Below are 19,256 nucleotides of genomic sequence, written 5' to 3' on the forward strand. Positions count from 1 at the left end.
AACACAGGACTGGGGGGGGAAATTCTGGCTCATCAGGATGTGTTCCCTACCATTGCAGACAACCACATCGCATAATCCCTTTCATAAGTTTATCTTTAAACTAATTAGGTCATTTACTCTTGCTATCCTTGTTGGAAAGCAGTTCCAGAGCATCGCTCCTCTGATGGTTAGAAACCTTTTTCTAATTCCCAAATCAAATTTATTCATGGTCAATTTATACTTATTTGTCCTTGTGCAACACTGTCCTTTATTTTAAATGCTTCTTTTCTCCTTGATATTTACTGTGGGGATGTAGCTAGCAATCCTATCTCTCTGTGTGAAACTTTTTTCCATTTTGCCAGCCAGACAAAGCAAGCTCTTATTTTTAGAATAATACAGGAATTTGGTAATATCTCTCTGGGTCCAGGTTTTGTATTCCACCTTTTGGAATACAGGTGTGGGAAATGGTACCCTCTCTTCATGCTGAGCCTTCCCACCAGCCTTGTTAATGGCAATGGTACCCATTTCCTTGATTTTTGAACATCCTTCTTGACACATGCTTTGTTTTGCTACTGGATACCACATTAGAGAAACACACTGAGATTAAACCACTGTCCATTCCTTTTTGCACATGAAGAAAGGGATGTAATCATACCTTAAGCAAACTGTTTGGAACAGGGACACCCCTGGGTGTGCATTTCAAAGTGTCACAACACATCCTGTCACACAAAGTCCGCTAGATGACCACGAGCTTTCCGAGCAATCTCCAAATTTGTGAAGACTTACGTGAATCTTGAGTGCTGACCAAAACCAGGACAAACATTTGCTGCAAGCTGCTCAGTCTTTGCCCTTCCATTCACAGTGTGATATACAGTAGAGAACCATGTGTAAGGGGAAAGACTAGTGTCTCTTCCTGGTGTGTGACGTGAGCTGCAAGTAAAGCTCTCACAAATGGAGTTCTTTTGGGGACACAAAGTTCCATGAGTTTGCAGGAATCATAGCCAAAGGGGCAGTGATATGGCTGCAGGGCATCCACTCAAAAACTGTGAAAGTCTTAGACATGGAAATGCAGAGTGGATGAAAGACTTTGTGGATACCTGGCCGTCCTCCATGGAGGGCAAAGACAAGAAGTAGAGTAACACAGCCATTAGCTAGTCCAGCATGTCAGCAGGTTGTCACTGAGGAGGGTTTTTCAGCAGCTGGACAGACCTGACCATGAGACATCAAATGCCGTGTTAACACACCTCGATGTTAAACTGCATGAGCTGTCAATGCTAAATTTTATCTGTTTAGCTGTTAAGCTTGGTAAGGCAACTTCAAACTTCAAAATGCATCTACAAGACATGTTATCATGATCTTTGGGCATGGAATTCTTACAGCATGCATCCTGGTGAGAAGCAATTCTGAAATCTTTTTTGTAGAGAGAGGAGAGGGGAGAAAAAGTACTGTACAATTAGAGTCTGAGTTGTGTGAGGAAGTGTCTTATGCATGTCAGAGACTGGGAGCATGATGTGGGCTTTTGAAGACATCCAGCACCTTTCCTACTTAATAATAGCTGGACAAGAAGTTTCTGGTTGTGTCTCTTTGTCCCTTTCCCAAGGTAAGAATTCCTACTTCCTTAGTTATAAAATAACATTCTGCATATACTGATAAACCTAATCTGTGGCAATTAAATCATACGGCGATCATATCACACCTTTCAATTCAGATGGAGAATTGCTTCAGTTGTACTGGAGAAAGTGACTGCCTTGGATTTATTTTGATGAGGATGCTGATCAGCTAGGATCTGTACAAGAGTGGAACAAAGACAGTCCAGTGAGAGAAGCTGAAGTATAAGGAATGGAAAAATAGGAATGGAAAAATAGTGTGCAATCATGTAACTGACATCTTCTAGAAAGCATACATATATTAACATAGTTTTGCTGTAGAGGCAATTTAAATTCTGCTGTTTCCTGGCTTCTAATTTCCATTTTTTAAAAATTGCCTCAAAATCTTGTATTTTCACTTTTGAAAGTGTAAGGATCTTGAAGAGATTTTATAATCCTTGTCCAAGGAGGGTGGGGAAGAGCTGAAAGGACTGTATGTAAGGTTTCTTGTTTTGTTTTTTTTTTTTTTTTTTTTTGGGGGGGGGGGGGTGGGGCTTAGAGAAATGTAATTTAGCATTCCTGTGGGTATTGTCTCATTATCATGCAGAATGTATTATGAGAAATTTGGTTTAGCAGCAGAGGTAGATTAGAGGAGAAATTCTGTGATAAATTAGTTCCCTATTGAGCAGTGTTGTTTTACAAGAATCAAAATATTTGAGAAATGCTTCAATTCAAAACTTCTGCCAGCTTTTGTACTTGGATCTTGAATATTTGGGTCTGTAAATGGGTTGGTGAGATACCAGGAGCCCTGTAGGAAACTTCTAAATATATAACCTGTTGATTCACCTTTTAGACTGCTCCATAAAATCAGATTATAGGCAGTTCTGAAAGTAGACTCTTATAATGAATGTTTTTAAAACTGAAGCTTACTAGCCAGTAGTCCACTACTTTTCCTGGAAAACATACTCACTATAAATGATAAGAAAACCTACAAAACAAACAGTCAAACACCCTTAAATATGTTTACAGGAAAAAACAAACAAACAAACAAACAAAACCAAAACCAAAAAAAAAACCCCAACAAAAACCAAAAAAAAAACCCCAACAAAAACAAAAGCAAATACACACACACAGACACAAAACAAACCAAACCAAACCAAACCAAAAAAAAAAAAAAAAAAAAAAAAAGAACACCCACCAGCAAATGGCTGTGGAAACTGAGAGATTTGGTTTCATCAAGTGATTACTGAGTATGCAGAGAACACATTTGGACCAGAAGTCCCTGAGCCAGAATACCCAGAGAAAGCATGATGCACATGCTCTGCTTATAATCATTTCAGAGCCTCTGCTTCTGGCCGCCATTTGAGTGAGGATATTGAAAAAGATGGACTTTGTCTGAACTAGTACCATCTTCCTTACGTAATGTTCTAGTCCACTACTTTTGAAGGCAACACTAGTTATTATTTGGGATTTTTAAACTCATTAAACTCTACTCTCCTACTTTCTGACATCAGCAGGGATTCTCCAGCGAGTTTTAGCCTCCCAGAGAAGCACCGCAGCTGGCTCACTATTTTTAGCTTTCTTGATAGAAAAAAAAAATAGTAAAATGTAACCACGTCTTTGATGTGTGTCTGCTTTCAGGCATCCACTATCCACTGATTCATTGACTGGTAACAGAGAAAATTTTGATAGGTCACTGTATTCATGAGGTAGCCTAGAAAGTTTCTTTCATCTGTCCTTTAATGTCTTGGTCAAAATGGCTTCCAACAGTCTCTTTTGAGGAGACTGCTCTACAGTCTGAATACTTCCCCACTGGGAACTATTTGCTGGGACTGTGTTGGTACAGATATGCCTTTCTGTTCATTTCTGGCCTACAACTTCTCAATCTACACTAAAATACCAAGATGTCTTATTAGACTTTTTTAAAAAAGATACATAGGAAAATTATAATAAGTTATAAATGTGTGTGTTGATTGATTCTCAGGTTTTTTCCTTTAAAATAATATTTACAAAATAAATTAAAAAAATTAAACCATTCAGGAAAATTTAATGGCTGACTGACTGCTCAGATCCATCCAACCCCTTGAAAATTAAAGGCATTTGCACAGCAGAGCATGGATGGAACGGTATTTTAACGGAAATTTTATCACAGTTAGTTGACATTCTGATGTCTTTTTACCAAGAAAGGTTATGGAAACTGTTTTCTTAAAAAATGAGCTTTTTCTTGGGTTAGACAATGTGTTAAACTTCTGGATAGAATCATTAAAGTTAGAAATAGTAACAAAGGGGAAAATGGAGCCCCTCTTGGATCAGTATTAGCTTTTGTTTATGACTTCAAGTCACTTAAGTAATAAAAGTTCCATGAAGGACTGATTTGCTCTAATGGCTGGGAGAGACGGTTAGTAATGTTTACTTTCACCTTCTGTAGAGTCATAAACTTCCATCTTATAGCTTGAATTGTCCTAAATGGCATAAGAATTTGTATTTGCAATCCTCTTCCAGGGTTACAAGAATTTCTCTCTCCTTATGCTTTTTAGCAGATTAAGGAGACAAACCTTACAGAACAGTCAGATGGAACAGTGACAAAGAAATGTGTTGGAAAATTACTGAGTTAAAAGCTTGCACTAAGAAGCACCCCTTGTCCTTCCATGTTGAATTAACTCTTCTGCCTTTTGTCTCTCTGCCTTCTCTCAATTCTGGTCTCTAGCACATGCAGACATAGACACCCCTCAATAATGCTTAAAAGATTATTCCACTATTACCCTGGAACTTGAATGACCTGGAAAGCCCCAGGTTATGTGGTTGTACACTACACTCATGCAAATAAATGCCAATAAAAATTAAATATATTCCAGGCTATCAAGTTGTTTAGACACAAAAGCCATTTTGAGGTTGTATGGGAGGAACTAAGACCAACACTTGAGCAGTTAGGACACATTCCTAAAGCTCAGTCTAGGTGTTCTAATGTTGAATTTCCTGTTGATACCTCCAGATATTGTTCCCTGGCATCACCCTGAACAACTTTTGTCCAATCTTAGTGCTTATACCTTCAAGACTTGCAGCCCATGATCACCTATCCCCCTGAGTCATCATTTACCCAAGACATACACATTTACTCAATCTTCCCTTGTAAGTCAGTCTTCCCAGTCCATTATGAATTTCTATTACTCATCTCTGAAATTCATATTTTCTTTTCCATTTTTTTTCCTTCCAAGTGTTTCTGAGCACTTTTAGGTGATTAGAGGTGACAGGATCATTTTAGATGTGAGTTTTATATTGACACCAAAGGAAGGAGGTATCTGATCTGGAGGAGACATGCACACTATTGTATGTGATATTGTCCACTGTAATCTGAAAATGTCTTTTGACATTACTGCCTTTCAGCTTCATTTGTCCTGTTGAGCACTTGCCTCTGTGGCCATTCTTTACTTGTATTTCCAGAGCTGAACCATGCAAGGTTCTAGGCACGGCTAATCCTCCTCAGCAGGGATTCAGGTGACTGACCATGCTATTAAGGGGCTTGGCACCTTCTAGGACCTGTTGCAACTTATTCTCCATTCCTCTTGATGTGTGAAATCTTTGCTGTGCTGTTTAAATTTAATATCAGAACTTTGCTTTGCTAGATAGTTCTTCTGCAACTGACATTTATCATGCACATTCCTCCTGCCAGCCCTCAGTATTTTGTGGTCTACACTGTTCATCATCTAACATGAGTTCAGTTCCCAAAGCAAAAAAATTCTACTTTAAGCTGTTTAAGCTCTTCCAAATGTTTGATTGAAATGATTTACTATATACTCAGTGTTCACTAATTTTTATGTTGATCAACAAAAAATGTGATCAAAATATGTCTCTGGTAGTTGATTACTATACACTTTCCCTTCTGTTTTCTTTGTGTCAGGAAATTGTACGTCTTTTACTTCAGCCTGACAAGACCCCTCTTTAAACCCAGTGCACTGAAGCTTGTAAATTGCACAGATCTTTTTTTTAATTAAATTCACTGTTTCTTTTTCACTTCAAAGATTACATCCTTAAACCTTTTGTAAAAATCTGAAGTCTTAGGCTTAAATTCACACAGTTTGTTTTAAACTTGTTACCCAGGAACTAGTGGATGGGAAAAAGCACCTGCATATAAGGGACAATAGTGTTTTCCCAGGTTGCCATTTTGAGATAATCTGCTGGGGATGTAATATATTTGTGAGCCTGCACAGCAATATGCCCATGTTTAAGAAAAACAGACTGATAGGTGTTCATCGCTCTACATAAGGTCTTGGGAGATTTTGGGTTCAAGTTGGACCTTTACTATAAACTCTTTATATGGCTTTGAACAGGTGGGTAAATCTTCATTCAGTGTCTGCTCGCCTTGTTTAGCTTCCTAAATTACCTCTGCATGAGCCAGGCTCTTAAAGGAAGCATGTACCATGCAAAGATGGCTCAGCTTAGAGCTTTTTGCAAGAAAGGCAGTGAAGGCCCTTGCTCTTGGGACAAACCTTTGTGTTGTAACTGATTGATAGGGTCTTTGAGAAGCCATTTCCATCCTTCTCCTGCCATACTCCTAGGGCACCTCATTTCACCTCCCTTTCTCATGCATACACAAAGACTATGCCTTGTGGTTCTCAGCCCTAAAGAGAGAGAGATTTGTTGATTAAGAAGATTACTTTATCCCTGGAATCTTACAGAACCTGATCCTACTTCATACCATTCTGCTACCTATACTTTAAAAACAAGCCAAATTGAGAAAGAAGGATAAAGAGAAAGAAATAGGTGATAAGAGACAATACTTATTTGCTCCCAACATATCTTAAGGGATAGAAGAAGCTATTCAAAGTCAAAGCATATGGAAAAGAGCATCTGGTTATGGGAGCCTGGATGTTAATTGTTCTGACAGCTGAAATTTGTCTCCAGAAATCTCATGAAGCCAGCTTGTATTGTAGAGTTTTCTGCGGCTCATATTGTGACTCTTACAAGTTTCTGGAGACTTCTAGTCTCAGGGTGATCATCTTGTAAGAGCAGCTGCTGCTTAAAGATTTTCATTTCTGTATCAGCTGGAATCAGGAAATACATTCTTTGTGGGTTTGGATTTGCTTTTGTAACATAAAAATCCTAAGGTGGCTTCAGATTCATTTTCCCAAATTCAAACTTAACAAAACCTTGTGGTGAGGTTCTGATGTTGTCCAGTTTGCAGTTCTCACATATGCAGTGTGGAGAAAAACTCAGTAACTGTGAGTAATAAGACTGATTTTGAGAGGTATTTTAAGGTTCCATTTTGAATCTGAATTTCCTTAATCAGAAAAATGTGGTCTGGCAAACTTAGTAAGAGCAGTAACTCCATAGAGATAATTACAATAGTTTGTTTATGAATGGGCTAGGAGTTGTCTAATAATAGGTCTTTTCTGCAGTTTTTTCCTGCCTTTTTCCTTCAACCTTGAGCTAGAAATGTCAGAAATCTATATTGACACTTATGCCCTGTCTGAGAGAATAAAGAATATGAGGTTGTTTAGAGAGCATACGAGTCTGTATTTAGAACAAGCTACTTACATGTTTTTGAGACAAAAGCATAAATAACTAATCATTTGATGATGCTATCAACAAGATGTTTGCTACATGGCCCTGACATTTTTTAAGGGTGAAAATACCAACTTTTCTTATGCAAATACAAACACATTTCCCACACACAGACTTGATGTTATTTTCCAAGAAATGTCTGTTCCTCACCCTTGTGAAAGATAATGAGCACTAAGAGAAAAAAAATAATAAAAGAGAAAAAAAAAAATCAAACCCACTCTATATAGATGCAGAAAAGAAAGGCTTGGACAAAGCTGTAAATAGCAGGGCAGTATAATTAGTTTAGAGATGCTATTGCTTTAGTTTTATTTTGCAAAGATTCAAGACATTCAAAGTGATTGTTGTTCAACAGTAGCATAACCCTGGAGACTTGTTGAATACTCTTGAAGAAGTCTCTCCAAAAGGATTGACTCCAAAAATCAAAACAAAATGAAGAAGAGGAAAAGTTTCTGAAAGAGCTAAATGTTTTAAAAAATCCACTGAGTTATTCATATGCTGCTAACAATAGAAAGAATTCAAAAGGCAGGACACAGAACAGCAGGTACATAGTCTAATTAATGCATGTACTCTAAGGAGGTTTAACCTATAACATTCTGAATTAAAGTGTTACTTTTTCAACAGAAAGTCTCCTGACTTTCACGAATGAATCACATTATTTTCACATTAATTCCACTAATGAATCAACACCCCCTCCCCCAAAGTCTATGTCTTTTTCTTTATCCCCTCACTGCAAACAAGAAATCTTGAAGATTTCAAGCTTTTTTTTGTTTCCTGAGACTAGAATGTAAAATGGGTAACATCATTATGTTGGATTTTTTTTTTTTTTTAAAGTAATAGGTAGGTTGAAGTTAGTCAAGGTTAGAGATGATCAGGATTTTAACTCAAACTTGATGCAACCTTATGGAGTAGAAGCTGGAATCTACTTACTGTCACACAAGTGATCTCTAGAGTTTGTTCATGACATTCTCATCAATGACAGAGCTCTGAAACACTGGGAACACTGTTGCTTGGTCCAGAAAACCACTTGACTATTATTTTCACTTTAATATCTGTCTTTCTTTATTTTAATTCAAAAGCATGCCCTAATCGTTTGATTGATAGAGCCTGAAGGCATACACCTCTCCTTACAACATGGAGTCCACAGGTATTAAGCAGCAAATGAGAAATTGAAGTGAGGCTGGTCTGTTTAAAAGTAAGTTTTCTACTGCAACTGAAAGCATTAAATATTTCCAGGCCTTATTAGGCACACCAGCACTCTCTGTGGTAGACAACTATCTTAACCAGCAATCTACATTCTGATTTCTTTAATGGGGAACCTATTCATTGGCCATTTGTTGTGTGGAAATTAGACACCTGTACTGGGAAGAAAATGTTCTGGATAGTCAGAACTGCAGAAACTTGAGCAGTGAGTCTTCTGTTGACTTGTCTAGGATGATCGAAATTATCTCAGAAGTTTCAGGGTAAAATTCAAAGCTGAAACATTGGCAGTTATGAGAGAACAGGGCTTGGTAGACGGTATGTCAAATCAATGGTTCATTCTGCACCGGGTTTTGAGTGTATCATTCAAAGTGACTTTGCAAGGAACTTTCAAGACCCCAGGAAAAAAAAATCTATGTATAAATCAGAGCCAGAAACTGTTACCCCATCTTGGGGAAGAAGGTTTGACAGATCTAAAGTCTTCAGGTTTTGCATTGGTGTGGAGGCAAGGTATTTGTGATGTTACTTAAAAAGTAAACATAGAAGCATTGGGGGTCTGCCAGTGACAATGTGCTCTCCTGTGTCAAAGCTCTGCACTTGAGACCCTGTTTGCCTGATCCAGATTAGAGCGCAGATAACTGGCTTTCCTGGAATAAATTATTCTTGCTGTAGGACCTTGTCAGAAATGGTATTATGGGGCTGAGAAACTTGGTGAATTATTTTGTTAAAAATTTCTATGAGAAATTCTGACTATTAGAAATTGATGCTTTCATTAAAAAACTACTTGTTATCAAAAATCCAGACAAAACCATTGTGTTGTTGAAACACACATACCAACAGATGCTTAAGTCTCTGCTGTCTGCCTGGACACTGCTAAATATAATTAAACACTGCTACTTACACTGAGGACTGACTCTGATTTGGACTGTGTATATCAATGTCACATTTTGAACTATTATAAATGCATTTTAAATGAGCTAGTATTCTGTAGATATGGTTAACTTCTCCATTTGTGGATTTGGCCCTTTAATTTGTTATTTTAGTATTGGTTCATGGGTGTGTCTTTTGCATACTTTTAACACAGAGAACCCTATCAAGTTATCTATAGTAGGAATATTACAGCATCATAATAGTTAATGGAAAACAGCATAAGAGGAAAAAGAAAATTAGCATTCCACACAGCAGGGCATTTCGGATGTTAATCTGCCTTGCAATATAATTGACAGGCAAGCTGATATCTGGGAAGATTTTTATTCCTATCTTTTTCTCTAAACAGTTAGTGCTCAGTTGTTGTGTAGCAGGGGAGATGGAGAAAATGAAAGTTCTAGCCAAGTGAATGTTCTTTACTAGGAAAGATGTTAACTTTTGTCAGAAGGTAGTTAATCACTGTGAGAGAAACAGATGAATAAATTGGATAAAACATTTCCAGTTCCAAAAGTCTTTATTGATTGTGTCTCCCTCAAGAAAATTCAGCTCAGTCTCTGAAACCCTCAAGTGATTAAACCTTGGGCAGTCCACTGTAGACAGAGCAAATGAGAATTGTTTCAAAACCAGACATGTAGAGCTAGGATGGTTAAAGTGAAAAAACATTTCTTTTTCACTTTGAAATCCTAGCTGGGAGACGTAACCTGAGATGTTGATTTTAAGACAAGAGGTTTCTTAAGTATCATGATCTTCCTCTGTATAACAGATATCTGAATTTTGAAGCAATGAACTTCTTTATTTTCAGAGAAGGAGCTCTCTTAAAACTCTCCTAAAGTCAAGAAAATAGGGCACAGATCTCTGGTCCACCACAGACAACTCATATATTTTGGTCTAATTTTTTTAAAGGTAATTAGGGCACAGAGAACTTGAGGTATCTCTAAATGAGATGCTCAGACCTATGACCAGGTGAGAATTCTTTTTTTTTTTTTTTCCCACCTGTGTGAACTTTTGCTCTCAAATCAGCTCCTCTTGGAGACTGTAGCTGTTCTTGAGTTAGAGCATGACTACTAGCCTGTAACCCAAGGTATGCAGAATTACTAGCCTCCTCCATTTTCAGTATGAAGCATGAGGGTTTTACAGAGTTGCGCTTGGAATGCAGCTTGCTTTCTAAAAGACTGTAGTGGTCTGCTATAGTGAAACGCTTGGTTTCTCTGCTTTGAGGTTTTAGGGTGTGAGGTACACTAAAGATGATAGGGAAAAAATGTAGACACTATGATGTCTACATAAAGAAAGACCAAGATCTGTGCTCTTTCCTCTGCTACAGAAGACACTCTTATTCACTAGTTCATGTGCTATGCAGAATTTTAATATAACACAACACAGAAAGGCTAGTTAAGGAAATCCTCCCTGTTAACTAATATAACTAAAAGCAAGAAGGTATCTGACTCAAAGAAGAAAAACCAACAAAAAACCTGACAGCCTTTTGGAAGTTTTATCCTTTTTTGGGCAATGATTCTGATTTTAGTTACAAGTATTGGAAGGGCTGTAGTTTCAGAAGTTATCACCTGTCATCAGAGCTGTGATAACTGCTTGAGTGCATACGCTATAGTCACAAAAGTTTGTGAATTAAAAATTGGCTTAGATCACTCAAGCCAGCCTTCAGAATGCCTGGGGTTATCCTAACTGTTCTGGATTATCATGGCTGAGGTGAGCATCTGAGCTAAGAACTCTTCCAAGAGAGGCAGTGGCTTAGGGTTCAAATCATCAATGTAATTTCACCACTGTTTTCCAACCCCCTACCACAGACAGGTCCACCTTCTGCTTGACCAAGGCACTAAGCCTCATCCAACTGGCCTTGAACATTTCCAGGGATGAGGCATCCACATCTTCTTTGGGCAACCTATTACAGTGTCTCATCACCTTCACAGTAAAAAATTTCTTCCTAATGTCTGATCCAAATCTACCCTCTTCAAGTTTTAAGCCATCTTTCCCCTTGTTCTATCACTTCATGGCCTTGTAAAAAGTCCCTCTCCAGCTCTCTTGCCGCTCCCTCAGTTAGATGACCCCAGAATTTTCTTTTCTCCAAGGTTAACCCTCAGCTTTCTGATCGTCTTTGTGGTCTACTCTAGACACTCTCCAACAGCTCCATGTACTTCATAAGTTTGTGACTCCATAAATGTGACTCCACTACTGCAAATGGGCTCTCACAAGAGTAGACTAGAAGGGAAAATCACCTCCCTCAATCTGATGGACACAATTATTTTGCTGTAGCCCAGGACGTGGTTGGCTTTCTGGGCTGTCAGTGTGCATCGCTGCACCATTCCCAAGTCCTTCTTGGTAGGGCCTCTCCCAATGTATTCTCTGCCCAGTCTGCATTTGTGTTTGGGTTTGTCCCAAAATGGACAAAGGACTTGGCACTTGGTCTTGTTGAACTTCACAAAGTTTGCATAGGACCACCTCTTAAGCCTGTCAAGATCCCTCTGGATGGCATCCCTTCCCTCCAGAATGTCAAATGCTCCAGAAACCAAATTTCTGTTTCAAGGTAAACCTGTTGAAGGTGCTCTGAAACCCAGTATCCATGTTGCCAGCAAAGATGTATAACAGCGCCAGTCCAAATACCAAGTCCTGAGGAACAGGAACTTGTTCTCCACTTGGACACGTAGCCATTGGCAGCAACACTTTGAGTGTGGCTATCCATCCAAATCCACTGGCCCATTCCTGAAATCAATTTTTCTCCATTTTAAAGATGAGAATGTTTTGTGAAACAGTCAAATGCTTTGCACAAATCCAGATAGATGGTGTCAGTTGCTTTCCCCTTTTCCATCAGTGCTACAATCCTTTTGTAGAAGGCCCATGAGTTTGCCAGGCACAATTTGCCATTTGTGAGGCCATGCTGACTTTCACTAAGCACATCCTTATTTTTCATGTAACATTTTGTCCAGGAGGCACTGCTCCATGATCTTATCCATCATGCCTTGTATTTCCCTGGGTCTTTGTAGTTTCTCTTTTAAAAATAGGGATTTTATCCTCTTTTCGAATCAATGGGTACTTCACTGGTCTCCCAAATATGATGGATAGTGGCTTAACCACTTCAACTGCAGGTTCCCTCTGGACACATGAATTCATCTCATCAGGTTTCATGGACCTGTGCGTTTTGAGGTTTCTTTAGATGGCCTCAAACCTGATCTCCTGCTAAAGTGTGTTGTCCATTCTCCCAGGTCCTGCCTTTGCCTTCTTCAACTCAGGCTGTGTGACTGGCTCTCAGTTTTCAGAACCATTCTGTTAAGTTCACAGTGTGTCTCCTGACAGTTTTGCCCACTAGGCTTGTTCAACATCTTCTGGAGACTTATTATGAAGTTGAAGTTGCCATAACTACAATCATTATCCATCTGTATCTTATACAATTATTATTTACTATTGAATTCTCTGGAGATAAAATTAAAATAGAGCTTTTGTAATTTCTTTTCCACCTCAACCTTTTGTTTTTGTTTCCCACTATCTCTTTAACAGTCCTGTTTCCCAGGAGAAAACTTGGTATGTCCTCATGCTTCCAAGACACTGTAGTTCAATAGATTCAGAGTTAATTGGCAGGTGGGATTTTCCAGATGTTTATGTGCTTGCCCAAAAAGCTGTCCACTGGTAGCAAATGAACAGCTGGAAATACACAATCCAAACAGAACATTTTTTAGCTGATTGACATATGGCTGGAAGGCATAGAGTATTTGAGAAAAATGCAATTGAAATTAAGAACAGTTTGGACTGAGCCCTTCATTATCAATAATTAGTCAATTAGAATTTTTGCTCAAATTCTTATATAATTCACAAGCAGTGTACTGACTGAGTCATTACCACCCATAGAAGTGGAGGATGGAAATAATGCATTGCTTTCACATTATCGTCACTTAAGAGATATGTTGAGAAATGTTCATTATACTGGTGAACATCAGCAATTCCAGGGGAATGGATAATGCAAATTTTTTGTAATGGAATATGAAGCCTTCCGCCAAGAAGCCACATTTACACTCAGACCAAACAACTGATGGCAAGTGAGCAGTTAAATTTATCTACTTAGGAATTTACTATGAAAAACTGGGGGTTTTTTGCCAGTGAAATATATAGTTCCATACACAATCATAAGGTTCAGCAGGGAAAATGATTATTCTGAAATTGTATTCTTTCTGGGAAATCAAAATGAAAAGAAGGGGAAAAAAAATCATACAAAAACATAGCACAAATTTTCCTCATTTTCTTTTTTCTGCGAAAAAAAACCCCCAACATAGCTGTTTCATATGACATTATTTCAAGACTCAGTTGTTTAGGGTGCTGTATTCCATAGTGTTAACATGAATGTCTAGTGTTTTGTTTTCCAAGCAAGATTCTCCAGGAAGGAAGAGCCCTTTGGAGGGTCCATTTGGGGACACATTGAAAGAGGTAGCCTAGGAAGAGTAACAACTTAAGGAATAACAACTGAAAGAAGTTTTACAGTTGTCATTCCATTAAACATCACACTACAAGGCAGAGATCAAATCTGATGTTTCAAGGAGGTGGGCAGGGAGGTGCAAGAAAGAATATTGCCTTTCATCCTAATACAGAAGGAGAGGAAATACAGAAATTCTTGCAGGATGGAAAAATAGACATGTATTGTTTTATAAGAGGCCTTGTGTTTTCGAAAAATACTGTTTAGCTGATGGCTAATGTTGCATATGTGCCTTAGAGAGCAATCTAGTGGTATGGAAAAGGAAGACAAATAATCCCCATGAACTGTCATTTTCAGATTCAGGTTTGAGACGTGCTATGGACATTAATCTCTACTTTATTTCATTTGGCCACTGCTGGGATGGAACTTCATACTGTCTCTAAGCAACCAGGTCTTACTTAATATAAACAAGGCATTATTTTTCATAAAGATATTACTTTTTACCCAACACGTGTGGGACAGGTTGTAAGTCATGTGCATGATGTATGAATGAAAAGGGAAAAAGAAACACTTCCACAGAGCATACATTTTACCTCTGGAAAGCAAAGGGAGCTTTTTTTTATCTGATCATATCAGAGAGTAGATTTCTTTTCAACTGCAAAGTCTTCTAGTCCATAACACTGTGTTTATTATATTAGTGATAATAGGATGCATTCTGAATACTGTTTTGGGGAGTTTGGTACTTCTACCACTTTTGACAAGTTTGTAGAGAACTTAATGAAGCTTTCTCCCTGGTGTGAACTTGCCTCCATACACAGACACAGTGTGTAACCTGTTCAGAAAATTTCCACCTTCAGAGAAGAGTTGTCCTCTGCTTATCCAGCCTGAATTACAGTCATGGTACTGTAGGAGCTGCAGGACATTGTTACCCTGAACTGTCATCATGGCAATCACAATGAAGAGAAAAATATAGCTATCATTATGAGAGCTTTACACTGCATAGTTTATCTCTATAACAGTGTGCTATGATGTGCCTAATTAGACTACATCAGCTGCTCCATGTCTGCTGCTAAAGGGAGACTTTCTTATTGTGTCTAGTAAACAGAGAGCTCTAAGCCTGTGATTTAGAGCTGAAATTAAATTCAAGCATAGTTTGCCATTTGATTATCAGGCTATGGGTGACTTTTAGGGACCCTTTTCAATCCATTACTTTTGCTAGCTGTAAACTCTGCCACAATTTCTTCCTGTTCTTTGATGGATACAGACTAACTGAAAATGCCTCTACCTAAAGATAGACGGGAACAAATCAAAAAAATTCCAAGTATGCAAACTTTTGATAATGTTCAGTCTCCTTTTTTGATTTTTACTTTCTGCATCTATGTCTCAATTATTGAGACATAATAAATGTGTTTGGCTTTAATAAACAGAAAGTAACAAGACCTCTAGAAACTAATACAAGATAATAAATAGTGAGAAAATTGTTCTTTTTCTTCTTTTTCACGCCATATCCTAGCTTCATTGTGAGAAAAGTAGGGTAACTTCCACAGGAAAATCTTTGAGAAAAAAAAATGTAAATTTATAGAAAAAATCTCATTTTCTTGTATGCACTGATCTACTAAAACCATGTAAAAGTGTATATTTCTTTAGTAATATTATCTGAGGAAACAATTTGGAAAAAACAGCGAACATTGCATGGACAAAATGCTCACAGCGGAAATCAAATCTGAAAAGGAGTTTTTCATCTACTATTTACTCACCTGTTACGTATTTTATATATTCTTAGGGAGCAAGTGAGTGGATCAAGATGAGTTTATGAAAATTGTTTATTTCTTTGGTAGCCTCTCTGTACTTGTGCTGCTTTTGAAAGACATTCACAGTTTTAGGGACATCCTGTATGAACCTTTAAAGATATGATACTTCCATTTCAGGGAGCTGGAGACATTCTGTAGTAATTTCAGAGAAAATGTCTTCTGCATAACAAGCATTTTTTTTCTTTTTTTTTTTTTTCTTTTTTCTTTTTTTTGTTTTTTTTTTGATTTTTTTTTTTTGTTTTTTTTTTTCTTGTTTTTTTTTTGTTTTTTTTTTTTGTTTTTTTTTTTTTGCTGCAGGGACTGGCAGGTTTTCAGTATACTGCAGTAAGAAGAAATAATTTGATCACATCAGACATACTACTGGAGTAAGATATTGCAACATCAACCAGTTTTACCAGAAGGGAAGCATAGAGGTGGGGAACAAAGGCACAGTAGGGTTCTGCTTTGACAGATCTTTAGGCTTTGTAGTTGATAAGTTAATCTTAGGAAGAATCAGAGATGTAACCCATGTATCTCTGAAGTTCAAGTGATCTGTGGGTCAGGGATGTTTTGGAGTGATTATTTGGGCTTTGGCATGATTGTGTTTATGACTGGAAGCCAGTAAGCCTTTGCAGCAGCCAGTGCAGGGAAGTGGTTTTCTGGTGTGATGCAAAAAGAGCAATGAGTTTTTGGTGCAGGTCAGGCTAAATAGAAATTTTCCTCTGCAGTAGGAAGTTCCAAGTCCTTGCATGCCCTTTTCTTAAACTACTTGCTACAAAATAAAGGCATGGGACCTTTAAGAATATGGCAGCAAGGAGATTGCTCCCAGTGCTGCTGCTGAAGCAGGAGTGGGATCTCATGCCCCATTTTGCCATCATGTGGAATTTTTGAGATCCCTAATCCTGTGCAGCCTTCTGTAACTGATGCTTAAGCATGTGTTAAAGGAAAAATAAGCACTCACAGGTACACTGTTTCTCTCTTTCCACCAGGGTTCAGAAGAAGCTATGATAGCTTTATTTCTTGACTCTTTCTACTGACGCACTAAGCAGAGAATTTTATGATTGATTTACTGGGAATGGGAAGATGACAGGAAAGTGGTTTGTTCTATGTCTCGATTTCAGAAGGATCTTCTCTGAAATAGTGCTGTCACTAAGGTTCTTTTTCTTTGCAGGCTGTGCCTTCCTAACATACTGCGAAAGGGAGTCTGCTCTAAAGGCCCAGAGTGCACTGCATGAACAGAAGACACTGCCAGGGGTGAGTCCAGACTGATAACTTTTTCTTTTTCTTTTTTTTTTTTTTAACCTAAAATGGGTTACATATGGTGTTCTCATCTCAAATTCGGAAGCATTAAGTCTCCGTTTGTTTGGATGATTCATTACTTGCATTGTGCTAATAAAATCAAGATACCACCAACCCACACAAATGGTTTCCATGCACAAAACTAAAAGCTTTTTGCTCTTATTGGGAGTCAGGATAACAGTAATCAGCTTGTTATGGACTGGATTCTACCAGTCTTACTCAGCTGAGAAACTGCTTTAGGATTTTGACCACTACAATGAAATGTTAGAAGTCATCACCAGGTGCTTCCTCTCACTACTTTTCTTCTCTGAAGCAAGGTTTGGCAGCAAGAAATCAAGAAACAGATCACATTATTGAGTTATCACAGAATGAAAACATATTCCTGATGACAAAGTGGTTTGACTCAGTTACTTTAGTATTCAAGCAGCTGTAGCAGATTGGAAAGGCGGTGAGACAAGGAGAAAAGAGAGAGAGAAAGACACACGCGAGATAATGAGGAAAATTATTCACATGAGCAAGATCTAAGGTTCAGACAACACAAGCAGAACTAAAAATAGAATCAGCATTATGTGGGGAAGACCTGCCCTGCTGGGATGGGTTTCTAGTTAAGTGGTCACCCATGGGAGGGAGAGAGACTATTTAGATTCAGCCAGAGTACATGGATTGGGAGCAGCCAAGTGCTCCTGTAGCCGGAATGGGGCTGGTTTCACAATAACCAGGAGCCAGTGATCACATAAGTAAGAGCAGGCTTCTGAGGATTCCAGGTTGCATCTAAACTGAGAGGAAATCTATCCAAAGTCTGTCTTTATTAGCTGGTGCTGAATGATTGATTCCTGTGGAGTTATAACTTACCTTTCCACTAGAACATCCCTTGCTCTGTGTTCTGAGAAAAGTGTTGGTTCTGCTCTGCTTGTTTCCATCATCTTGGGTCTATTTACCTATCTCTAAGCCACCTTGCCAGTATGGAGATGCCCACGTACTTGCTCATCTACATCTATCTTCGCCTAAAAGGTCATACCTTATGCAAATATATATATACTTCATTGCCTAAAAATATTTCTGTCAGCTGACAACTCCCTCTGAATTATTTTTTTTTCCTAGAAACTCCTTAGCAGCAGATTAAAAGTAACTTCAGTCTTGTAGGGAGGTTTAAGTTTTTCTTCCTCCTCTCCCAATGTTTTCTTTTTGCTTCTCTTTTTCCTGAATGATAAAACTGGATGCAGAGAAAAAAATAGAGAGAGAGAATATGTTGAATAAGGATGTTTCAGGTAACATTTTAACTGAAATTTTCTGAATTATTCTTGAAAATATTTTAATATGTATTTCTCAAAGCAGAGATGTGAGGAATAAGGTGTAGTGTATTTAAAAAAAGACTATTTAAATTACAGATTTTCCACTGAGACACTTTGCTCTTCTCATTGGGAGCTAGATCATCCACATGCACATGGAATTCTATCATTTCTATGAATTTAAAATCTCATCCTGAAATTGTATGATGATAATATCTTTGAGAACACCATGGGTCAGTGAGATTGAGGATTCAGGTGTTGGAGAGGGAAGGCAAGGGATGATTTAGGATTTTATCGTTTTTTATGTTCTTTATACGTTCACAGTTCTGAATCCCAACCTGTGAGTTAGAGACTTCAAGTCAAAAACTGTTTTCTTGCACAATGGTAAAATTCAACCAGCTTTTGCTTTAGGATAAAGATTTTCTTCAAAGGCTGCACCGACTGATTCTAGTTTACAGGGAAACAATTTCTTCCTTGGTTTGTGTAATTTCTGTTACCTATACTCCTTACTGGACACACTGCCTCCAGAAGGCTTTTTTATTTTTTATTTTTTTCCCCTTATATACTTTCAGGAAACCCATCAGGATCTCATTGAACTGTGAACAGTGAATCCTCTATCTAAAAGAGCAACCAGGTTTCTTAGAGTTCTGAGCCCTGATTTTCCCTGATTTTCTTTTTCATTTTCAGATCTATTTGTCTCAGAATAAAGGTTTACTTTCCACCAGCAAAACCTCTTCATGCAGCTTTCTGCCAAGTTTCTGAACTCATCCTCTGAATGATGTCACTGTAGTTTATTTAAGGAAACTAGTCTTGTCTCTTGATAAAGTATCATGCTTGGATACTGTTTCATGGTTCCTATCTGAGTAGCAGAGAATTATTTATGACTTACCTGACTGTTCTTGATAACATGCACCAAAAATATCAACAATAGCTCATCACTATAAAATAAGAGGCACTTTTAAGGTCAGGGGTCTAAGTCCTTATTCACATAAGTTCAAAAAGGAGACATATATAACACCTTCTCTTGACACTCCACTGTCTGTGACACAAACAGCACAACTGAGGAGGCATCAAAAACAATTAACAGGCATGGTATAGGAAAAAATAAGTAGTACTAGACTAAGCCATTCTTTCCCATTCCCCAGTAAACTGTATACTTTCTTGCTCTTGCAATATTGCTGTTTGCATTCTTTGTATTATAAAATGCAGAACC

The 19,256-nt window shown here is 38.0% G+C and overlaps 1 protein-coding gene across 1 annotated transcript in view; it reads left to right on the top strand.

Moving 5' to 3' along the window:
- Positions 1–19,256, top strand: part of CELF4 (CUGBP Elav-like family member 4) — a 702,240-nt gene that overhangs the window by 76,379 nt on the left and 606,605 nt on the right. Inside the window, exon 2 of the mRNA XM_066338606.1 lies at positions 16,627–16,709. Within this exon, the coding sequence (XP_066194703.1) occupies positions 16,627–16,709 (83 nt within the window). The remainder of the gene's footprint in view (positions 1–16,626; positions 16,710–19,256) is intronic.

This window comes from Sylvia atricapilla, chromosome Z (genome assembly GCF_009819655.1).
Source record: "Sylvia atricapilla isolate bSylAtr1 chromosome Z, bSylAtr1.pri, whole genome shotgun sequence".
Lineage (NCBI taxonomy): Eukaryota > Metazoa > Chordata > Aves > Passeriformes > Sylviidae > Sylvia > Sylvia atricapilla.